General features: G+C 44.4%; 2 protein-coding genes across 2 annotated transcripts in view; one reads left to right on the forward strand and one right to left on the reverse strand.

Annotated features, from left to right (window-relative positions):
• rtn4rl1b (reticulon 4 receptor-like 1b) overlaps positions 1 to 7,519 on the reverse strand; it is a 126,022-nt gene extending 118,503 nt beyond the window's left edge. Inside the window, exon 1 of the mRNA XM_062552700.1 lies at positions 7,384 to 7,519. Coding sequence (XP_062408684.1) covers positions 7,384 to 7,396 — 13 coding nt within the window. The 5' untranslated portion in view covers positions 7,397 to 7,519. The remainder of the gene's footprint in view (positions 1 to 7,383) is intronic.
• A 2,003-nt stretch (positions 7,520 to 9,522) lies between these two features.
• Positions 9,523 to 25,617, forward strand: part of dph1 (diphthamide biosynthesis 1) — a 71,141-nt gene continuing 55,046 nt past the window's right edge. Inside the window, 3 exon segments of the mRNA XM_062552282.1 lie at positions 9,523 to 9,640; positions 9,947 to 10,096; positions 22,944 to 23,007. Of these exon segments, the coding sequence (XP_062408266.1) occupies positions 9,589 to 9,640; positions 9,947 to 10,096; positions 22,944 to 23,007 (266 nt within the window). The 5' untranslated portion in view covers positions 9,523 to 9,588.

Here is a 25,617-nt window from a genome sequence, read left to right on the forward strand (position 1 = left end):
TTTTGCCTAAAGCACATTGAGAAAGCACTGCTAAATATGCGGCACGAACACACGGGTGTTGGTGATATGTGTGATGTCGGAGAGATGTGCTTAATCCACTTCTGGTGCCCAGCTGCACTGACAGACTTTTAATATCAGCCAGACTTTTGTTAGAGTATTTTCAGGATATGAGGGAGACAGTTGGGGTGGATTTGAATACGATTTGTAAGACAGATCTTGCCCCAAATTTCCTTAATACCTGCTACTCCATCTGGCTTAGTGACCTCCCCTTATCCTCATGTGCAATTTAAAACGCATCCACCATCTTACACAGTGGCAATTAAGGAGGGGAGTGGATCCAATTGCACCAACCAAATTGCACTATGTAGCTTTAAATACCCATATGCACACATTCATATCCAAAAACTTGTTTTATCCACCCTTCAACAACACTTATGCTACGTCCCCTCCGCTGCACAGAAAGCTATTACGCCAAAAAGCCTTAGCAGTCTACCTCTCTTTTTTTCTCCCCCGCCCGCTCCTTTAAAGAAAATCTTCTTACAGGTAGTAGCGGGGTGTTGGACTCTGAGAGATTATCCGTGGGCCTCTAATCAGCCATTTTATTAATTTCAGTGCCCACTCTCCCAGCTGGAGATTTAGCAGAGTGGGAGCGGAGAGGAGTGTAGCAGCCAGCCTCTGGAGCCACTGAGTGCATACATTACCCAGCTATTGTAATCTCTCCCTAGCTGGAGGAGGAGGAGGAGGAGGTGGTGGTAGCGGGGGAAGACGTTGGCGGTAGTGATGGCGGCGGTGGCGACGGTGGTGGTGGGGTGCTGTGCACAGTGTCCAACCCCCCTGTGGGCTCTCTCTCTCTCCACCGCGATGGGCTGCTCACCGACAGAGGTAAGAGCAACCGATAACGTTCACCGGAACACAGGGAGCCTGGCTATTAGAGAAACTCAATTCAGATTTTACTGTCACAATATACCATCTCATTAATGGAGATGGAGAGATGGGGAAGAGTAAGGGGAGAAAGGAAGGGAAGCGAGGGAGCGACCAAGAGAGAGAGAGAGAGAGATGGAGAGAGAGAGAGAGGGAGAGCGAGAGCGGTAGACGGAGGGTCTGCTAGAATCACTGTTAAAGAAACCAGTGCCTATTTTTTTTTCTCCTTCTTCTGCTATTATCTGTCCCCCGCTGAGTACTCTAATTAAGAGCCCAACCAATGGAGGCACCTCTGTTTGAACATGTGCCCAGCACAATGGCAAACACAACGGACAAGGCCCTGAATTATTCAAGTCTGAGGATTCACTGTGACCCTTAGGCTTGCTCAGGCATGAGCGAATGTCACTATGCTCACTCTGTGTTACTGTAACTGTGTGTGTGTGTGTGTGTGTGTGTGTGTGAGAGAGAGAGAGAGAGAGAGTGCCCATCTCTGTCTTGTGCATGTGTGTGCATCTTGCTTGTTTAGTGTCATAGTAGCATTCCATTACCCTTCATGTGGCATTGTCCACTGTCAGCGCTGAAATAGAATATGCTTGTCTGTTTGAGTGTGTGTGTCTAGGTTAATGTCTGCGTAGCTGTGTTTGTGTGTGTGTGTGTGTGTGTGTGCATGTGTGTGTACATTTGTGTCTGTGTCACAGCAGCTCTCCATGACCCTTCATCTGGCATTGCGGAATCTGTCATTGGCGAAAGGGCAGATGCCAGCCGCGCTGTCCATGCTGGGGACCGAATCACTGTCTCAGCACACAAGGGCAATGTCACCTAGGGGAAGGGCCCCACAGCACGAGTCCCCCCTGGCAGAGGGGGAAGGTAAGGGGTTGGGGTGGGGGCTGGAGGGGTGGCACTCTGGGATTACTGTCAACATGGCCCCATGATGGTTGTCCTCATTCTGCCCACCTACCCAACACCAACACCAACCCCAACGCGACCCAACCCATCCCTCATCCCCTCCCTCCCTCCACACCCTCACAAGATCAATGTCGTTCACATTGACATTGACCTTTAAACTGCAATTAGCCACTTCATCAGAAATTAATAATTAATATTAGGAAAACCGACAGGGCTTAGGGTTGTTTGTCTCTTTCACCTCATTATCATTTGCTAACGACCGAGCCTGCATCTCATTTTCACAACAAAGAGAAAACAGCGATACTTGCTGAGGATTGAGGTGGTTTTAAAGGGCAGGGAGGGAGGGAGGAGAGGAACGCTGATAAAACGCTGAGATACCTTCCTTCCTTCCCTCCTGTACTGTACACTCTCCTCTGGAACCAAAAAAACCCCCCACATACTCTTGATTTAATGATCTGTCCCGCTTCCTTAGACTGCATAAAGATAAGATTTATTAGCCGAATGGTAACAGTAACTTTCTCTTTTTTAAGGCAAAGCCTCTGCCCTTAATCAGTTCAAATTAGCTGATGGTTACATAAAGAGGACACTGGCAGTGCTCTGGGGGGAGACGACGGTCCGTGGTGAAAAATTACATCTATACTTGGCAGCCATGGCTCTTGCCCACACCTTCCTGTTAATTACTCATCATTCGCTGTAGTGTCATGTTGTGGATGGATGCCACAGGAAGCGATCCAGCCGAACAAGCTATATAGCGAGCGAACGAGCAAGTGAACGAGCAAGCGAACGAACAAGAAAGCTAGCGAGGGCTCCATTTTTTTTCTTTTTTTTTAGCCTTGTCCAATTTTGCCTTTTCTTTTTTTTCTGGACAGGGGCCTTTTTTTTTGGTTTCTGATTCAGACAGCGTCCTCTCTCGCAAATCAGCTGCTTGGCATGCAGGCCGGTGAGAGGTGAGCTCCATAGCTGCGGAGTAATTGAAGCTCAGCTAGCCGATAAGGAGTAATACTCCGTCAATTACAAGAGATACTTTGCTTGGTGAAAGGTGGATCAGGCCGACTTCAAATTGAGCAGGGCGCCATAATGAATTCAAGTCTTTTGGCTTTTTTCCCCGCTGGCATTGATAGATGATATTGTTGGTTATTATTGAGGTCGTTATCTCTAGGGGGGGTTTTGCTGTTTGCACGCAAAAAAGGAGAGGTGGAGCAGAAGAGGGCAGAGTTCTGTTTTAAATACGAATCCGTTAAAAAAAAAAAGCTTCACATCAGGGGTTGAAAGTGTCTCTCCCTCCCCTACATGACTCCTTGTCTGTTTTTTTTTCTCTCTCCCCTCCTCTGGAAAGCTTAGAAAAGATTTAAAGGATCAGTCGGAGGTTTATGTTTTTGCTCCTCGCCATTTTATCCTCTTCAACTTCATGTCAGGGCCCGCTTTCCTCACTCCGCTTGCTGCCAAGGGCGCTCTCCATACCTGTCATCGAGGGCCCGTCAAAAAAAGACCCGACGATCACCAGCGACACTCTGACTGACAATGGCATCAAATTATAACCAGACGTCACAGTGTGATAGGATTAAGGGGGTGGTTCGAGAGCAACACAAACACATTAAACTGGGACTGTCCCCCCCCCCCCCCCCCCCCTACACGGCACGTGGCTAGACGCTGTCACAACATAGGATAACAAGGTCAAAACCTTCGAATGCAATTCGAACGCCCCGCTGGGCTTGTGTACTCGCGGATGCTCAATGACATGTTGTCTTTGAGATTACATATGTGTTGTGTGCATTTCTTGCACATGTGCCTAATTAGTGAGTCTCCAGATGTCATTTATCAGTTGTCTGAATGTGACTCGGGGCACACATGCTCTCTGACACCAAGGCTTAGTAGCATTGCTGTAATTACTCATTGCACTAGTTGACTCCCTGAACTCCGCAGCACAAGGAGAGTAGGATAAGAGAGAGATGGGGAGGAGGGCGAGAGAGTGAACTGAGAGACGGATGAAAAGAAAATGATATTAGGAGGAGAGAATTAGGTTGGAGGAAGAAAGGAAAATATATGAACGGGTGTGGAGCAGGGGAGGAAACACAGGGAGGGCCACAGCTGTTTCATTGGCCTGCCCTCGTCGCCAGCCTTTGTGCTTGTTGATTGTTGTTATTTACAGCCCCTCCCTACAGCCACTATACACGCCGAACACACACTGCTCGGCGAGACAGGAAGGTTCAACCAAATATCCAGGATCAGTTCAAGTGGAGATTCACTTTTTCCTCCCTGAAGACGAGGCAAAAAATGTGGCCACAGACAAACCTATTTGCTGCATAAAATCAGATGAATGTCCTTCTCCACTTCAATTTATTTGTCTGAGCTACGAGCTCCGAGAGTGAGACTGATCACAATTTCAAATGAGCTGAATTCATCCAGGCACAGATTACATTTGTCAAATGCATGTAAATAGATTTGGAGGTTTGACATCCAGAAGTCTACCGTCTTCACAGTTGCACAGTGCATTTAGAAATATGCAGTGAGATGTGCCATAGCTCCAACTGACAACCCAGAAAAAACAAACCAATTACATTGTGAAGGACTCTTCAATCTGAATATCTATGATGCGGCAAGGTAATGCAAATGTACATCATGTCCTCTGTAGAGTGCAAATGAAGTCTCCGTCTTCCTGGGATAGTTTCTGGATGAGTGGAGATCCGTACTGCATGTATGTATGTATGCATGCAGATATGTGCATGTGTGTTATGTGTACAGTACTTTCTCACTATTTATGAGGAGATGCAACACTGCCCCTCCACTCCACACACACACATGTGCGCGCGTGCACACACACACACACACACACACACACACACACACACACACACACACACACACACACACAAACACACACACACAGCACCACGCCACTATCCATCCAAACCAAAAGAGTGACAAGAAGTAGCAATTATTGCACATCACAGCAGTATATGCATCGCCTGTCTTGCACCATGCATCCCTCCTCTGACACATTGCACCCAGTGTCTGTTCCATGGCTGACTGGCTGGGTAAAGGGAGACTGGGATGGGGTAGGTGGAGGCTGGCTGGTGGGTTGGGTGGATGGGGGAGGCTTTCACAGTAATCAGGAGCCACCAGCCGAGACGGAGCAGCTCAAGCAGGCAGCCAGTGGTTACAGGCCACTGCTGCACAGCTCAGGGCAGATCCAATCCAAGCACACAGAGGCAAACATCGGTGACAGGGAAATGTATGGTCAGGAGTGGAATGCCACATGTAGGCCTACAAGATCATCAGGGCAAAACGCACACACACCCACACACACACACTCACACACACACACACACACACACACACACGTGCTTGCACATTCAAATGGACAGACACACACATACACACGTACACACATACTGCATCACAAAGACACACACACACACACACACTGAGAGTAAAGTAAAGGGACACTGGTCATCAGCTTTAGCTGAAGGGAAAAGGGCATTTTAGACGTATCTCTTAAGGAAGGCTATAAGATAAATAGAGTGATCTGATACCCATCTTCTTACAGTGAGGCAATGCATGACTAATGTTAGCTCACATCTTCAAGAGCACCTTCACACTTTGAGTGTGTGTGTGTGTGTGTGTGTGTGTGTGTGTGTGTGTGTGTGTGTGTGTGTGTGTGTGTGTGTGTGTTTAACGTCCTCCAGATGAATACTGTGTGTGTGTGTCACGCCAAATGTTATGATGAATGCTGCAGAGCCGCTCACTAGAGTGTGTTATTTTAGACGCAGAGCACAGAATGTCTCAAATTATTTCTTGCTGAGATAACAAGCTAACACTGTCTGCTTAGACTGTGAAGATCATAGTTTTTGCATTGGCAAACGTAGTTTCCTGTGACAAATAAATCTTTCATTTGTAATTGAAAATGGAAACTTTCACACACAAGCAGGTGGTTCAACTCAAAGGTTACCAGGCCTTAAAGAATTTCTGCTTGAAATATTGAAGAGCACACATTTTTCAACCATTCTGCTCAATACAGTCTTCTGAAGAAAAAAACTGTTCAAATCATTCTGTGTCAGAAAAATGAAAACAAAGCAAAGTGGCTGGATAACAATGAAGGTCCCTTGAGAGAGGGAGGGGAACCATCAGAATTTACTCAGAGATCGACGTTGCAAGTCTAACATCCAGCATCTGCAATGGATGTAGCAGAGTAACATAACAACAAGATGATGTATCACAATTCTGTAAAGACTATCAGTTTGTCGGACTCAATGGATTATCGACATTAAACATATTTGTGCTATGTATTTAAATAGGCTACCCCTGCATCATAACTTTCAAATGTTCCGTTGTAGGCCTATTGAATATATGTAGTTAATTCGTGGCGAAAAGCCCATATCAACTGATCAAGAAAGATTCATAATTTAAGCAACTAAAGCTTCGTAAAGCCTATCCGAAAGTCATGGCCTGAAATCGGTAATGCATTTCTACCCAGATGGACATGTCTACAAACTACTCCTCTCTGTTTTTCACCATTTCAGACACAAATACATTTGATGGCTGCTCCATTCAAGGTAGCTAGGCTGGGAAGCAACATATTGGCTGTGTTAAAACTGGCGATGTCAAAATGCCCAATTTCGCGATGCACTAGTCTATTTGTTAGATCTTGATAGACTATTCCATATTCAAAACACCCATATCCTAAACCTGAATAATTATTTGTCAAGGGAACAGATATTAGGTTTATGTCGAAATAGGCTATATATCTAGTCTATAGCCTACTTATAAGTTAATACTAGTCTGTCTGCGATTAGTGAGATTGGGATAACTTAATAGGCTAAATGTAGCAAGTTTATCTAACCAGATGGAGATGGTTTTGCCAGGTGGAGTAAGCAAGGAGTTAATGGCTTTATAGGATCTTTTTGAGGTCCAGCGTTGCAGTTAAAATAGGACTTCTGTTTCACGATTCACCGTTGTTTGGACAGGCTATGTTCGAGTCCAGATCAAGTCTTTCTCGCTTTAAACGAATCGTCCTCTGTGCACAAATCCTTCTTTGAAATTGATGTTAGTCCAAAAAATGTTGGCTATTTCTTGTTGTCTTGTGGTTACATTTTTTAATCATACCTAAACAACTGTCAACGAAAAACATATTGTCGACAAACAGACATCGGACTCAACCAGACATACCGGGTGCCAGTGTTAGAGCGCCTCATAAACTGCAGTGCGGCATCCTCCCTTTAAGTCTTAATAATAATATTTCATGATATTGATTAATATTTTATTCACGTCTGACTTGCACATTCAGCCCTCTCACATTAGGCTCCAGTAATCGCGACAATCCCCCAGTCAGACACATCTTTTATAAGTTTCAGCCATATTAACAGACAGCAATAAAACTGTCACTGAAAACAGGACATAGGGCATAGACTCTGTGATGCCTCTGTTTCTCTCAAACTCGTAGCTGGACATGCCAATTTACCCTCTTGCACGGGTAGCCTATACCCTTGGGCACTAGGCTATTTGTTTAACGACAACACTTAATTCAATCGTGAAGAAAACTTTGACAATTAGACTTACCCCTTTTAAACATGATGGAAGCTGTTATTTCGGGCGCTGTCGTCGGCTGATCATCTATTCTTGTATTCCACTTTAAATCAGCTTTCGTGGTCTGGAAGTGGCACCATGCAAAGTTGCAGAGTTGACTTAAAGGAGAATAAACGCCGCGTAGTATGGACCCTTCTTGCTCCTCTTAGAAAGCTTGGGATAGAGTTGATGGTGGATTTTCATGCGATGGACGCGTGAAAGGTTCCTTCTCATCCCGCGAAGTCAAATTATCATAGTTAACGTGTAGAAGACCCCCAAAATACGATACACACAAATTACTTCGAAAAGACGTATTTACAAAAGCCTACGTGAACCCTTGTGACAGAGACACCACCTAGACGATGACCCACAATGTGCGTTTACGCTCCACACAAGCGCAAGTGATCAACAAAGCTGTTACACAATTGTGCAAGGAAAGGCTCCGTCTGGGTCCAACCAGAGATATCTTAATCGGCTAAAACCACTCCGTGCATTCCATGTCGGTAAAGACCTAGACCCAGAATATACATGATTTGAGCTGTATTTTATAAAAGTCCAAGGGTCCTTTTTTGTTTTGTGTCCTTTCTTTGCTGATAAATCCTGGAGAGCCTGTTACCTGCGCATGAAGATTCGCCGCGCAAAATGAGTCCGTAGTTCCAGCAAGTCTGGGGAGGTGTCCTGTCGTCTCTTCCTATTCAGATCCTACAGCCGATCGTATTCGCGCCGGAAAACAAATTATTCTATTCTCAGTCTCTTCTATCCTCTACGCGTTCCTTGATTTCTGCATTTTTCACCAGGACCCAGCTACGGTGCCGTCCTGCCGTGTCCTCTCACAGCGCCAAGTGGATGTGGTGCGCTTCGCTGGCATCCAGCTGAGCAGCGCCGGTGATCTGTAGGCTACGGTTGTGTGCGCCTTTACGTCGCGAATAGTAGGCTTTAAGGCATGACTTTCGAATGCTTTAGGTCAGTGAACAGTAAGGTATAGGCCTAGTTATTTGTGCAAATATAACTTCTGCTGCAAAACTGTGGTCGCTGCATTCCGCAATGCATCTGGCATTTTCGGACTTTAGTGAAGTATAAAGCGAATTAACATGATTTTCTCTACAGCAATAGAACTACACATTTACCTTTGTGAAAGATAGCCTAGCCTACTGGTTACAGGCCTGACCACAACCAACATAACCTGAATTTTGCTAGCTAAACTGCTAGGAATTCTTCATTCAGATGACTGTGCTGGGTAACAGTGCATGATTGGCTAACCGGTCGCCTAGACTATTTTAGGCCAGTTATTATTTTTTCTAATAAAAACATCCAGACCTCATTCGTGACATTGCATTCATTATGATCAATTTTCGTTTTGAGGCACACCGTATTTGTCAGATAGAGGCCTACCAGCGACTCCTCCCCTTAATGGATAAAATCTGGAGATGGTGGCATAGCCTATTTCTTCAAAAAGTTGAAAATGATGACCTTTGTGTCCTACAACATGCCACCTCAGTTTTATGAGACTGTAAGATTTGGATAGCTATTTCAAACAGATAGCATAGATCAGCCTCTCAAGTCACGTCTAATAATGAAGCCAAATGAACGTCCTTCATTATAAGCACCTTCATCAATTAATAGGTTAGGTTATGCAACTAATACTTAACAAATGAGTCTCTTTGTCAGTGACTCAACTGTCTCTGTTGACACACACAAACACACACACACACACACACACACACACACACACACACACACACACACACACACACACACACACACAATATTGTATCATTGCAAACATCATTTCACCTTCATTAGACCCATAGATTACACTGAGAGCAGATGACAGAGCATAACACTGACAAATTATTGAAAATTGAAACGTAGTAGGTAATTAGTTCACTTGTTCTCAAAATGAAAAACAAGGCAAATTAAAATTAGATTTCAGTCTGTTTTTTCAAACGAATTAAAGCAGTCTATTCGGCAGTCGAGATGAAATGATTAATATGACATAACCATCCACACCATTTGAACAACACATAGGAACTGCTTTTGCCGATAAAACATTGGACTACTGGGTTAATTTTCAGCTCTGTGTCATGAAAAGATCCATTCTCACTCTGAACTGTGTTCGATTGCATCGATGATTGATTTCGCAATTCGATACTCGACTTATGCTGTCTTTAGCATCCCACGTGTTTTGGTTTAGAAAACATGGCGGCGCTCACGGGTGAGATGCAAGTAGCCGCAACCAAAAGACCAAACGGTAGGTTATGATGAATTCACATTGCGAATCGTCAAAAAAATGGAATGGGAAAGTTGTTGAAGTCTCATTTATCATTTGTACTTGGATGTCATTAATTCCACAAGGTATTAATCCCTTCCAAACATAGCGTTGGATAGCCTACGTAGCGGCAACCAGCTATCACACACAGTCCAAAGCAACCGAACACACAGTTGTAAGAATAGGCTACATTACGACAATCATAGAATGGATATAAAAAACAGCCAAATAATAATCTAACTCAGTTGCAAAGCAGATGCTGATAAGTGTGTCTGTCATCCTTGACAGTGCGTGGTCCTAGGCGAGTGGCAAACCAGATCCCGGATGAGATTTTGACAGACCCGGAGTTGCAGGAGGCTATTCGTGCCTTACCAGCAAACTACAACTTTGAAATTCACAAGACAGTTTGGAGAGTGCGTCAAGCTAAAGCCAAGAGGGGTAAGTCATAGGCCTATTTGTTTGGACCTTCGTACAGAGTCGATGCTGTTGTTCGCTAAACGCAGCGTAGCCTAAATGTGTGGGCGTTTTGGTGAGGTGGCTCAAGGGTTTTATAAGTAGCCTATTTGAAGTCTTTAGACGCTGAACATATCGGAGGTGTAAAATGCTGAATTACTCCAGTTTAGATTTTCTGACGTTGATCTCTTTTATGATGTATAGCTGTTGTTGACTATCCAAAGTAAAGTGCCTGTTTCGATGTTAACCAATGGTTAAAACAACCAAAACTCCCATATTGTTTGCACCTCCAAATGGTCTGTGACGCAAGCTTGTGTGAAATAGCCTAATAGTTTGTGTGTGTGTGTGTGTGTGTGTATGTGTGTGTGTGTGTGTGTGTGGTTAACCTTAATCAGCCAGGAGGATTTAATACTAAACATCATAATAGAAAGGTGTGTGTTATGTGTTATTTTTCCTTTAATAATGCCTTACCAGAATGCGTCCTTGTCATTACTCCCATCTGACACAAGCATGCCACATCACAACATTACAACATTACAGTTAACAATAAGGAGATTTACATTTTTCCATTGTAGGGTTCATTGTAGGCTATTGCTTTTATGGTTTTGACATTGCTGTCAATGAGTTCACATTTTACAAATCTCATGGAAGTGCAAACAATATCGTAGTCTTGGTTGTTTTAATGGTTCGGTTAACTTCGTAACCGGCACCTTACTTTGGATACAGTGCAATATATCACAGGAGTGATTAACATAAAAAATCTAGACTGGAGTAGCACAACATATGGCACCTTCAATATGTTTAGTGTTCTAAGTCAAATTGCCGTTAGTCACCACAATGATGGCCAAGGAGCCAAAAGTGAACACACGGATAGCTATAAAAACAGTGCTTTCATTATACAAGTAAACATGATAATACTTTTTAAGCTACCCTTGAGCTAGCTCCTTTCTATGTGATATCAATGATGATGCAGCATTTGTTTGCACCCCCAACAGCATGGCCTGATCACTGCCCAAAAACACCCACAAATGGCTGGATGTTTGTGTGAAAGCATTGAGATGTATCTGTCAGTTTGTAGTTTTAGGCCTACGTGGCTTATGTTGCATACTGCAGCTAGCATTTGAATTTGGTCAACAGGGATAGGAAGGTTTGTATTGCATCATGCTCTTTTTGCAGGTGGCAGGCTACAAACAATCTGTATTCTGGATGAATACAAATTACTTGCAAGAAAGCCTAAATCAAGGAAAGTGGGAGACACTACGGTTCTTTTAAAACAGGAGTTCTATGCCGCATGAAATGATTCGGAAATTGCTATCACTTTGATGTAAATTAATAACCATAGCAAAAGAGCGTCAGTCGACCCATCAACCTTTCAAAAGTAGGGCTTATCGTTGCTGTATATATACCTGATTTTGCCATTTTATTTTAATTTAACAACAAAAAGAAATATTGAAATGGGCATTATGGAGCAACCAGACAAAAGCCCAAAGCAAGTTTTGTGTGTTAGTGTGCTTGTGTGGCATTTATAGCTCAAGTTCAAGTTCAAGTTTATTGTCATGTACTCATAAAAGGATTTATCAGTAAGGACATTTCTTGTGCTCAAGAGCCAACTTTAGAGAATAAATTAAATACTAGTAATAAAAAAGGAAATTAATTGTGTGTGTGTGTCCTGTGTGTGTGTGTGTGTGTGTGTGTGTGTGTGTGTGTCGTGTGTGTGTGTGTGTGGGGGGGGGGGGGGTTGTGGCTGGGGGGTGATAGTTAGTGTACTGCAGTGAACGGTGTCTGTCAATCAGATGTCCAAAGAACTACTGGCATTTTCCTTTTCAGTGACAGGATAATAGCAAGGCAAAAGTGAAGGACAGCTAAAGTGAAGTGTTTGCAGAACGGAAGGAGAGTGTTAGAGTGGAGAAATAGGACTTCTTATCCAAACAGACATATACTGCTACAGATATACAGATGTTGATGGATTATGCCGGGGGTGTCAGACTCATATTAGGCAGTGGGCTGAATTTGTTGGAATGAGACCACATGGGGGTCATGGTCAGCACCATGGTTTATCACATTGTTGTTTGATAGCCTACTACCGTACGCCCACTTCTAAACCAGGCATGCCTACCTACAGTATAGGTATATTATGTGCTGCTGTCATACGCTCTTGGCTCATTCCGTGTCAAATCAGACATAACGCGGAAATGACCGAACGTTTGCGCCTCTCGCACCGCTCTAACCCTCTCTGCTAAAGCTTACAAGGGTGTTCTGATTACATTACATTACTTTCAATTAATAAGAAGGTTGCAGCCTATAGACAGGCATTTCCATATTGATTTAAAAGAAAAATGGATACATGCTACATTATGAAAAGAAAAATGCCCTTTATTCTGTATATGGACTTGACTAAGACCCCAGGAAAATGTTTTGCTGATCTCTGATTTGCCTCAGAATTTGGCTACTTAATATTTAGGTCCCATAATTAATACCAACAATATTTATTGTTAAATTCCAATGTTTGCATATGTTTTTCATCCTTGATTTCCCATCATTTTTGTACCTTCAGAAATACCTTATCTTGGAGGCCATGTTTGGACATTAATATCTTGAAAAGTATTATTCTTAGGCTGCCCTTAATGAATGGACTGGTTGTACTGAGGATCCTGTGAGCTTGTGTTTTTTGCACCAATCATTATTTTTTCTGCAAATGCAATACTTTATTAATGTTTAGCCAATGTTTCTGCAACAAATGCACATGAAGATATTAAGGATACAAAAAAGTGTGATGCATTAGGTACACTTATTTGGCACATCATCAGCACTTTGTACACTAATTGCCCATGTACAGTATGTACAGTATGTGAAAATGTACTTTCGCATACATTTTCAAGTGCCTACTAGCTACCTCACATACCATTCTATGAATATTACCAAAAAACACAACCTTCCCTTGTTTAATCCTTAAAATCGTCAAGTCCGCTATGTAGAGACTAGAGAGCAGCTCAAATGTTTGTACAACATTGATAAAATATTGTACTTAAAGAAAAAAAGATTGATTCTAAGTGTGCACATAAACAAGTTTATGCTACCCTTAATGTCATTCTTTTTGGACCTTTTTCCAAATCTATGGCCTTGTAGAAGACCAATGAAAATGCTGTGCAAACCTTGAATGGTTCAGTCATACTGAGACCATGTTTGCCTTCCCCCTTGCAAAGTTTGGGCTGCTATGAATAATATTTTTCATTATACAGAATTAATACCAAAACATTTCTTCCCAGATAATGTGATTTTTTAGGCTGTGAAACAAGTAATTTCAATGAAACCTTCAAACCTGCTGGCATATGAAATCTTTGACACCCCAACATGCCTTGCTGTGCTGCTTGCTGTTTTGGTTGGAGACAAAGCGCACACTGTCCTCTGCATCAGACTCTTACTCTGCAGACTGCCTCTATCCTCTGGTCTCGACCTCAATCGCACTATAAATCCGTTTCTTATCTTGTGTCTAGTGAACGCTTATTGTTTACTCTTACTACATGGTTAGGTTTCCTTTTTCATTTTAGCTTGATTTTAGCTTGATGTTGCTCCTCACTTGAAAATAAATGTATAAATGTAATATGAAGAATATGACTGGCTGCGTGGTCAGAAGAAAGCTGAAACTGTTGTTATGTATCTACTGTCATTTTTGTATCTGTACTGTATCACTAATCATTTTTGCGGTTAGGGGGTTCCAGCAAAATTGTTTAGTTACATGGTGTCATCAGGATGCCTCAACTCAACAGGTTAGCACATAGCATGTGTATAGCAAGAGGGAAGTGTTTCCCACGGTCTTGCTAGACATACACCAATATGGTGCCATGTTGGAGACCAGCAGTTCAGCCAGTCTCATTAATTTGAGTGTGGGCACAAGGCAAAATTGGAAATGAAATGTGATGAAATTTGTTAATGGAGAGACTTTTGACTTTTAGAACCCTTTATTCAAAACCTAATTTGAGATGCACTGAATACACTGGGAGAAAATTCAATTCATTTCACCAGTTAAAGACCAACCTCCCACATTCATTTATAGAAAATAACCTCTTGTCCACACACCACTTTACACAAACCCGACATTTATCTTTAGAAAATGTACTTTACCACTATCCTTGTTTCCAGCAGAGATTTAAACATAGATATCTTATTAAAATCCTGACCATCATTTTTAATCATTCGCTAACGTCGCCTGCCCCAATAAAAAGTAATCCATCATATATTGCATAATATAAATACAGTTTTTGAAAACACAAGCCCCCAATTTCAGCTACACTGTTCCCAGTACATTTGCGGATTCACAAAAACAAGTGGAACACTTAATCAGTAATGTTGTAGAAAGGACAGATGGGTGACACAGCCATAAGAAACCTAGACATCAGCTTATTTTGTAGCTATAGTACAGTGTAACACCCTCCAATGAAGGGCACCCCACTGGACAGCACATAGCCTAGCCTACAGATGAGTCAGCCTCATTAGTTTGGATATGGGCTCAAGGCAAAATTGGGGAATCAAGATGGAATTTGACAACGGAGAGAGAAATGATCCCGATTTCAAAGGTCATGCCATAAAAACGAGCAACATGGGAAACCTATGGTTAAAAACAATCGATGACCATTTGTGAAGAAAAGCTCGGAGCTTGTCAGCCTTTCTGATTGTGCAAAGAACACAGACAATTCTCTGCTTATCCCAACCCAATTATACACTAATGATGTAGTAAATACATTCGCTGTTACTCATTAGCTCCGAAATGAATTGTTAATGCAGCACGTTCAACATACTGTAGGCTTGTGAGATTTAAGTGGTGTTATTTTGGCATTAGTTAAAATAACCCAAAGGTGGTATGATTAATAGTATCATAGTAGCTGTTAGAAATTTGAGTCTAAAACTAGGAAGCTCACTACCCAAAATGGCACGGAAAAGCATTGCAAACATTAGCAACATCTCCTTGCACTCTGATACAATCTTGTGAGGATGCTAACTAATGCCCTTTGGTTTTATGGATAGTGAGATGCAATGACCTATCTGTCCTTCACATGATCATATACTGTATCATCAAAGGGAATTTGAAGATGACCAAAAGTAGATGCCTACAAAAGCAAACCTCAAGGGGAAATATTAAGCATAGCCTATGGGTAGGATACAGTATGTGATGTTAAACCCTCTACAGTGTCCAAGAAGAAGTTCAGCAGCATTCTCTGCTGTGTATTGGCTTGTATTTTTTTTTTATCAGCGTTTGGTTTGTTTAATTGCAGGAACCGATTGTCTGGCTTTCCTTGGCGGTGACGAGCAGTCATTTCCCAATGAAGAATGCTCTGTTAAAAGGGACAGGCCCTAGAAGTCAATGGTCACCTAATATACTGAATGCAGTGACAGATTGTGTGTGTCATTGCCACGATCTTTGGCTTTCTCACTCACACGTTTGAAGTTCACTGATCCACACCACCAAACCTGGTGACAGTGTGTTGACTGTTGAGTCAATTTTCATGCCATCACAGACTCTCACTTTCAGCGAAGGTAGAGTACGGTAATGAAAATTGTAAAAAAAAAAATTTAAAAATTGTACCAGTGGTCAACATTTTTTAAATAGCTGAGCAAGATTGAGAACCAAGGGCATTTCTACAGTTTTGGATGCTGTGCCAATATTTTGTCAACGAGCCACCAGCAAATTGCCGGGCTGGATAATCTGCCAAATTTCTGACTTCCTATTGATGCGAACGACAACAAACAAGTGTTTCATCGGGTGTGTGCTTCAGCAGGTGGTTTGTGGGGAGAATTCCACCCCGGCTGTGTGTGTTTCTAGGGCTCCTCGGGGAAGGTGGGGAGAGGAAAGGCTGTTCTTTTCCCGCTTTTTTTGGCACTGTGTGTTTTCATTAGAACAAGCCTGAGGTCTCACTGGGCTGCGAGGTCAAGGATCACCTTATCGACTGCACAGCACCCTCACACCCCCCACTCCCCCAGTCTCTGTGTCTTCTCCCTTCCCACTCTACCCCTCCCTGCCAATCTCCATGTGGTCCCCTCTTTCTCTCACTCTTTCCCTCTGCCTTATTCTGTTGTTTTGTCTGAGTCACCCTGCGGCCACTCCATGTCTAATTTTAGTTGAGCAAAAAAGTTGTTGTGATTTTGTATTTTGTTTGTTTGGGGGCTGACAGGCAATTGTGGCTCCTACTGCCTCTACTACACATACTGTAGGCTATGCTGTTATCGGCTAACGTATATCACATTTACCTCTATGGCTGAACACTTTTCACAGAGCGTTCTATCAGACATCATCAATTTGCCTTCGAATGGGAATTCTTAACTGACATAATTCTCAAGATTAAGCAGGGAGATATCTCACCCTGGGATTGTGCGGAGATTGATCGAGTAGTCTGTGAGCAAGTCTGCCGTCTTATCTTCTCTATCCTACTATTGCAAGTTATGGGCAGGCTTCAGATAGGATTTGAGTCTCTCTCCCTCTCTCTCTCTCTCTCTTTCGTACTGAGCCTTAGATCTTTTGCGATAATGAAGCCTAAATGCACCACACAGGGTATCTCTCATCAAAGCTGTCTTAATCTGAATCCTTTTCTTGGCAGTCGGTGCCAGACTCTTCCTCCGTGACACATAATTGTTCCCGTTCCTTGATCCAGCTCATTGTTGGCATTGATTCCATTTTACTCCGAGATTTTACTCGCCTAATCATCCCTCGCAAATGAACCAAATCAGGGTCCCTTTCATGACGAAACTTGTTCGGCTTTTGAGTGACTGAAGGCTGTGATGGCTATCAGGGTAATGGCTGTCGATGTTTTACACACGCACGCGTGCACACGCAGTGTGGGAACTGGGAAGTAGAAATGTTTTTTTTTTTTTACTGGGCTTGGGCTGAACCTGGCAGACTGTGTTGCATTGTCAGGTGCGCTGTAGTACCTTGGTGCTTTTCGGGTTGCTCAGTCTTGCACACTGAATTGTACCTGTGAAAAGTAGGAGTGGGTGGAGGTGGCATTTAAAGGAACAATGGAAACTAGAAAGCTACCGTGTCTATGGAGACCACATGAACTCCCATGTTGTGTGTCTGTGTTTACCTTTAAGTTTAGCTGTAGGTCAAGACATGAACAAATTAACCAGCCGTTGCAACAGATTCAGCTCTCGCCACATTAGCCAAACACTTTGTTTACTTCTTCGAAGAGAGAGGTGCACAAATGGTCCCCCAATGTGCTTGAAATGGGCACTGTGGACTGAATCGTTTATCTCACTAGCTGAGCATATATACCTTTAAAATGCAGTCTGTGATTCTGGTTAACGCTTATTGATATTTCAACTCAACAGCAAATCAAATGACATACTTTAGTCCAAGCTACTTTGTAAAACAAAAAGTGCATTAACTTACTATCACAGACTACTGCTGCTAAAATTCTTCCACTTGGGGAAAAATTCTCTGTAAAGAGGTAAAGTTCTTGAAGGTAAATGTGTTCCTTCTGTTCCGTATGAAAGTGAAAGAGTTAAGATTTGTCCCCCTTCCAAAGTGATTGAATAACAACAGCAGCATAGAAGATCCATGACTCACAGATTGTGTGTCTAACAGCGGGCTATATGTATGCGCTGCCATCACGTCTGGTACAGCCAGTCCCACTGATTATAGTGGAAGCGAATTGTTGTTGCTTTCACTTTGCGAACAGAGCGCCTCTGTTTCATGCCCTGTAGCCTGCCTGTCAGTTTTACAGACCCTGACAAAGTTCTAATAACGTTGTTGCACTTGATGCATTTGCATTCTCATGTCTTGCGTATACATTTGCATTAAGCGCATGGTATAAATAGCCCAAGAAGTGTTTAAGTCTGACGTGTGAATCTCACCAGCAGCAGGTTTCCTTGGCCATGAATTATACATGACTTCTCATATATGAACCTGCAGACAGACACGGAGCATCTCCACATTACTAGCACCGTTAACATGCTTCTCTTCCTGGAACACCTCAGACCTTACCTTACAGCTTCTCGGCTTTGTGGAGTGCAAGTTCTTTACTGTGCTGTATGGAAATGACTCTCAAAGTTTTAGTTTTATGTTCCATTTTTTTTTAATGGTTATGTAAGGGTTTCCTTTATTTCAAACAATGAACTGTGGTAGGGTAGTTTCGTTTGTTCAGAGTGATTTTTTTGTAGGGACTGGTTAGTGCTCACGTCACGGCTCACCCCAGCACTGACTAAAACGAATGTTGCGTTAGTCTGCGTCATATGTTTTTTTACATTTAGAGGCACCTGACCGCAGCTCTCATGAAGCGTCTGTGTGTGTGTGTGTGTGTGTGTGCATGTGTGTGCAATGCATGTGTGTGAGTTGCAGCCTATTCACACGCTCGCACACATCTGCCTCGTCTCAGATAATCTGAAGCATTGGCATTCATTCGTGCTCTTATGACATTTATGCTCCCTCCGCGTACAAATGTGTGTATACTCAGAGGCCGGCCTGCTCTTTACTCCGGGAGCTTGTCGTTCACCGACTGGATGGATGGATGGAGCGATTTGTCAGCCAAGGCTCCGGTGAGCTCAGTAACCTTTTACTGTTAATAAACTCGCCCTTTCCCAGGTAATGACCTGTCTGTGTCTGTCTGCGCTAAAGGAGGCCAATCCTTTAGCGTTTCATCAGACACACACACACACACACACACACACACACACACACACACACACACACACACACGTGCACGGATGGACACACACACACACACACGCACACGGATGGACACACTCACACACTCACACACACACCTCCCTATCGCATGCCTTTCCGCCTCTCCATCCATCACTTCCTCACGGCCACCCCTAACTTCCCTCCTTGTCCCAGACGGATTGCTTGTTTTCTCTAATGCTTTATTGCCTAGTCCTCCCAGCTGCTGCCTATTTAGCCGGGCCGCGCAGTTAATAAATGGGTGGCCCCCAGTCTGCGGTTAGAAGAAACTCTAGCAGGCCGCCTCTCTTTGTCCCCAATAACCCAGGCTCATTAAGGTGTCAAAAGCTGAGCCTCACAAACAAAAGCAGTTACAGAGGGGTCAGCGTGGTCCTCGGCTTTTGGTTTAAATAGGTATATACCCAGCTATGTGTAATACTGTTATGGTTTAAATAGGTATATACCCAGCTATGTGTAATACTGTTATGGTTTAAATAGGTATATACCCAGCTATGTGTAATACTGTTATGGTTTAAATAGGTATATACCCAGCTACGTTTAATACTGTTATGGTTTAAATAGGTATATACCCAGCTAGGTGTAATACTGTTATGGTTTAAATAGGTATACAGGATACCCAGCTATGTGTAATACTGTTATGGTTTAAATAGGTATATACCCAGCTATGTGTAATACTGTTATGGTTTAAATAGGTATATACCCAGCTATGTGTAATACTGTTATGGTTTAAATAGGTATACAGTATACCCAGCTATGTGTAATTCTGTTATGGTTTAAATAGGTATATACCCAGCTATGTGTAATACTGTTATGGTTTAAATAGGTATATACCCAGCTATGTGTAATACTGTTATGGTTTAAATAGGTATACAGTATACCCAGCTATGTGTAATTCTGTTATGGTTTAAATAGGTATATACCCAGCTATGTGTAATACTGTTATGGTTTAAATAGGTATATACCCAGCTATGTGTAATACTGTTATGGTTAAATAGGTATATACCCAGCTTTGTGTATTACCGTTATGGTTTAAATAGGTATATACCCAGCTATGTGTAATACTGTTATGGTTGAAATAGGTATACAGCAGGGTGGGAATTATACCAAGGCCATGAGGCCATGGCCGCCGTTGCCCTTCACTGTGGCCTTGATGCCCTGTGAAAAAAAACCCATCATAAGGCCACAGTGGCCTTTATGCCCCTGACTTAGGGTTGCCAACCATTCAGTATAATACGGAATCGTCCCGTATTTGACACGTAAAAGTCTTGTTCCGTATTGAACTGATACGGAACGCTCTTTGAGTGAAATTAGGTCCGGTGCTTCACCTGATAATTTGCTGCGCAATTGATCACGCAAGTCTGCCATGATTGGGCCTCAACTTAAAGAAGTTTGAGGCTGTGTTAGTGTTTCTCAAAGCCTACAGCGGCTAGCGGGTCTATGTATTTGTGTCGAGATAACCCTGAAATGTAAAACCATCGAATTTTACTCAGTGGCCTTTGTGCCCTATCATGTGGCCTTGGTGCCCCTAAAAAAAAAAAGAAGGTGAAGGCCAAATGGCCTTGCCCCTAAAATGACGAAATTCCCACCCTGGTATACAGTATACCCAGCTATGTGTAATTCTGTTATGGTTTAAATAGGTATATACCCAGCTATGTGTAATACTGTTATGGTTTAAATAGGTATATACCCAGCTACATTTAATACTGTTATGGTTTAAATAGGTATATACCCAGCTACATTTAATACTGTTATGGTTAAATACTGTAGGTGTATACCCAGCCAGCTACATTTAATACTGTTATGGTTAAAGAGGTAGACAAGTTAGGGGTCTACGTCGGGTCCCATCGGGTTTGTCGGGCCGACCCGACCCGTTGAGAACTCTACACCAGTGGTTGGTGTAAGCCTTTACATTGCTTTTATAATCATATACATCAGCATTATATTCATTTCATTAATATTGTGAGTTGATAATAACCAGTGGATGGCTATGCCTGAAACTAATAATAGAGCAGTCGAATGTGATGCGGACAGCTAAGGTTGTGGCATTCTCCAGACGTATCTTGGCCTATTACCTGGCCCTACCTAGGGTTGTGACATTCTTCTCAAGCATATTGGCCTATTAGTGGATGATCACAGTCCATTCTGTATTCCTGTTAGAGACTGATTGCAATGGCGGCCTGTTATTCACTAAGTGTTAATCATCGCCCTACACAGCAAGTTACTGTGCCAGCAATAAGACCATCGGTCTGTTTCCAAGACGACAGCTTCTCAGATGCTGCCCTGAGATTGATGTGAATTCATGTGCTGTATGCACATGCACAGAAATGTTCTCTCTCCCTCTCTCTTTCTCTCTCTCTCTCTCTCTCTCTCTCTCTCTCTCTCTCTCTCTCTCTCTCTCTCTCCCTCTTTCACACGCACACACACACACATATACACAAGCGCACACACACAAAATAAGATTAATTTCCCCTCAAATAATAGAATGATACACTGTGTAATTAATGGTGTTTGCATGGCAAGTTAGCGGGGCTTCTTTTCAGAAAATGAAATTCAAACAATTTTAAGCATCTGTCAAATGTTGTTGTGAGTTCAGCTCCACTTACTTGTCACTCATCTGACAGATCACTGCCGATTTGTCGTCCGTGTGGATGTATTGGATGGGCATCAGCATGATGCAGAATATTTTGGAACTTGCTGGGCGCCATTTCCTCATGAAGAATCTTCCTGTGTGTGTGTGTGTGTGTGTGTTTGTGTTTGTGTGAGAGAGTGTGTGTGTGTCTGTCTGTGTGTGTCTTGCCTTGCTCTGTGGTGGGGGTTTGTCTCTGGACGAACCCTCTCCTGAGACTCGCGCTGTTTCACACTGTGAGATTTGTGTGATACGCTCACACGCCTCTCTCTCCTAAGTTGTTGCTGCTGCTCTCGTCTCGGCGTCTCATCCTCTGGTGTCAGTCAGCGTGCGATTCGCCAAAGTCGTCACCGAGATAATCATTGTATCCCTCTCTATCTGATCAAAATGCCAAATGGGATGCATGTTCCGTATTCCCTGCGAAGATGAATTCCCTGCGAACAACATGAACTGGGCCATCTTCTAAATCACCCCTTAGCCCCTCATTGAGAAAATGTGATCCCCCCCCAACCACCTCAACTTTATTCCATTTGCTGTAGTTTACGAGTGTAGGGAACTGTTCTAAATCTGATTATGATTTGTGTGGCACACATTGCGTGCAGTAATGTTGAATGATTAAAGTCCTAGTTGAGTGTGTGAGTGTGTGTGTGTGTGTTTTTGTCTGTCTGCGTGATGGCCTCCTGTTGTGCAGTATGGTCCGGGTCTGATGCCGTGAGTCAGCGTCTTCATTATAGCGCCTCTGATTGATCAGCCATCCGTGCTGTCATAGCGCATCCCCGCTCCGGCGAAAAAAAAAAGAAAGAAAAGCGAAAGAGAAAAACGGCCCCATCCAATCCGTCTCCATTCTTCTCCTGCCGCTCCTCTGCCGTCGTTTGTTTCGCGGCCCCCTTTTTCACGGCCCCCTTTTCTCTGTCACTCGAACCACTCTCCTGGAGTGACCTTGCTCTTTTGTGATGGGGCCGAAGGGGGGGGGGGATGAAGAGTGGTATGTCGGCCCTTGTTGTTGTCTTAGACCGAGTGTCTCCTTGAAACGCTGCTCCAGTTTTGCGGCGAGCGCCAATGGATGCGAAATGAATAGCGGGACTTGAGGGTGTAAGAACATGAGCTGTTGGAATGATGATGCAATGCACCTGCTTGTCGAGCCGTTATAGGGCCAACGCAAACGCACGGACTGATCTACCTGGAAAGAGAAGCGAAAAAGGCAGATGGGTTCTATTGTCCCGCTGTTTGAATTTGCTTCCTTTTGTACGGGCTGTCTGCACCTCCTGGCCTTTCAGGTCTTCCAAGGCGTAGGGCTCTAACCTTGTGTGAAATAAAGATCAAACATTGTGCTATGCCGCTAAGCTGCCAGCTTTGCTCGCCCTGTCTGGCAGGTGTATTAAAGGAGTCCAGAGCTGTCCATCACCGGGCCGGTCAATCAAGCACAGGTTACACTGATCTGCTCTCTTTTTCTCCCCCCTCTCTCTCTTTCTCTGTCTTTCTCTCTCTCTCTCTCTCTCGTTCTGTCTACCACTCTGTCTCTATCTCCGCAGTGGCCCTGCAGTTACCGGAGGGGCTTCAGATGTTTGCCTGTGTGATCGCCGACATCATTGAAAGGTATGGCGTTCCTTACAGCCACAACTTGTCAAACAGAAACATGTATTGATTTGTATGGCCTGAAAAAAGCAAACACAAACAACACGCTCAACATGGACAGCACCACAGGCACCACACACACACACACACACACACACACACACACACACACGGATACACAGCACACTCCACTCACTCACATTCTGCCTAGACACTACTTCTGCGATGAACACACTCCCACACGACTCTTCAAACAAGAAAGCTGGCGAACCGTTTTTTTTTCGTCACGGCCAACTTGCTTGAATGGATTTGAATGTGCGACTTGGGCTCGAGACGTAGGTGTCCTTGGCAAAGTCAAGCCCCGGCGAGCCAGTGTCAGTGAGTCAGTCAGATTGCGGGGGGCTCGGAGGGAGGGAGGGAGGGGGAGGGAGGGGGGGGGTCGTGCGGTGGGTCTGGAGGGGGGAGCAGGGGGGGAGCAGGGCACTCATTAAACACGCAGAACCTTATCACTGGTCCCCAACCCGCCTCATCACTGCAGGCCCCACCGAAAAAATTAAATGTGATCGCGCTCACACACACATATATATATACACACACACACACACACACACACACACACACACACACACACACACAGGCTATCAGCGTCCCACGTGTCACCCACTGGAAGAGGGCAAATACCATTATTCTTCTTAATTGCATTTTGTTGCTGTCTGCCTGAGCCATATTGCAGGCAAACACAACCCTACACACACACACACTCACACACATACCCGCACACACACCCACACACAATCCACATCACACCACATTCGCACATACATCGATTCTTTTTCACCCCCATACTCTTGCTCACACACACACACACACACACACACACACACCTCACTCTGAGTGGCACATGACAGCATGGTGCCGTCTGTAATGACGCACTCTGTGCCACTCATATCTTCAGCACCCCTCCAGTCTGTTCATGCAACACCCTTTATAATTTAACACATTGGGAGCATGCAGAAGACTGCACCAGATCTGTGTGTGTGTGTGTGTGTGTGTGTGTGTGTGTGTGTGTGTGTGTGTCTGAGCGCACATTGAGATTCCGTGTGGGGAGGAATGGAGAGGAATGGGCGAACGCGAAGGCTGTATGTAGGTGAGCATCCTACACGAGTCTCTACACTCCCCTTTTGTATTCGCTTGCTTTTGGATCCTCTCGCCTCATAAATCATGCCATCGCTCCCTCCTCTTACTCTACATTTATTTTCTTTCTTTTGCGGTCTCGCTCTCTCTCTTCCCCTCTCTAGTCTCTCTAACTTTTTCCATCTCTCTCTCTCTCTCTCTCTCTCTCTCTCTCTCTCTCTCTCTCTCTCTCTCTCTCTCTCTCTCTCTCTCTCTCTCTCTCTCTCTCTCTCTCTCTCTGTCTGTCTGTCTCCCTGGTCTCTCTCTCGGGATGCAGCTCTCCTGGTTTATGAAAAGACTCTTCGCCTTTTCCTTTCTGTAGTGTAAGCACATTTGCGATCAGGGCTACCTGTGTTGTGCTAACGGGGTCTGGGGTTGGGGGGGGGGGGAGGGGCAGGGTGCCACACTCACACTCACTTGTCTGCGGGCACCACAGGTACCCCAGTATGCCACCCCCCCCCCCCCCCCCCCAAATCGCTGTGCTCTGCCTCCGTCCCTCAGTGAGGTGGGCAGCCATCAGGCCTATGTGGTGCTGCTGGTGCTGCTGGTGGTGCTGGAGCTGGTGTGGGGGTCCGGATAGGGGGAGCGCCTGCTGTCCTGCACGCTCGACTGGGCCCTGACACGGCGTGGCAGCTCCCGACAGCACGGCACGTCTCCCGCCACCACCCGTCTCCCCGTCTCCACTTCTCCACTTCTCCCGCTCCGGCTTTTTTTGTTTTGTTTTATTTTTGTTTTGTTTTGTTTTCCCTTTACTCCTCTCGGTACTTCTCTCTCTATCAGCCCATCTCTCTCTCTCTCTCTCTCTCTCTCTCTCTCACTTGCATGCTCGCTCACGGTGTGGGTCTGTCTCGAACTCTTGTTCCTCCACCTCTATTGTTAGTGTTTGCATTCTGCACGGCTATCTTTGGTCTGTTTTTCCCTCTTCCTCTCTTTTTTCCCACCCGTCGTCTCTCTTTTTCTCTTTCACCTGTCTGCAGTGATCTATTCATCTTCTGTCCTATTCCTCGGCTTCCTGCAACTGCAGCTGCCCCCCCCTAAAATCTCTCCATCTCTCTCTCTCTCTCCCACTCTCTCTCTCTCTCCTTTCCTCTGCGTTTCTCTATCTCCGTCCCTCTTTCCGGCTGCGTGTGTGTGTTTGGTGACAGGCACACACAGCGGTGAGCGATAGTGCCCCCACTCTTATCGGCGTGCATTACCGCTATCAGCCAGAGAGACACCACTCTCTTCCGCCCCCCCCCCCCCCCCCCCCCCAACCCCAACACACCCCCACCCACCTCCGTGTCCTGAGATCAGCACAACACGTCCACGTCCAGCTGCACCATGCCCCATGCCCCCCCACCCCACCCCCCCCCCCACTTCCCTCCTCCTTTAGCGCATCTCTCTCCAGTAATGAGAGCAATTACAGGTCGCTAATTGCTTTCCTCAAGCCCCTATCCCCACATGACACCTCCGCAGTCC

The sequence above is a fragment of the Sardina pilchardus genome, chromosome 13 (genome assembly GCF_963854185.1).
Source record: "Sardina pilchardus chromosome 13, fSarPil1.1, whole genome shotgun sequence".
NCBI classification, from domain to species: domain Eukaryota; kingdom Metazoa; phylum Chordata; class Actinopteri; order Clupeiformes; family Clupeidae; genus Sardina; species Sardina pilchardus.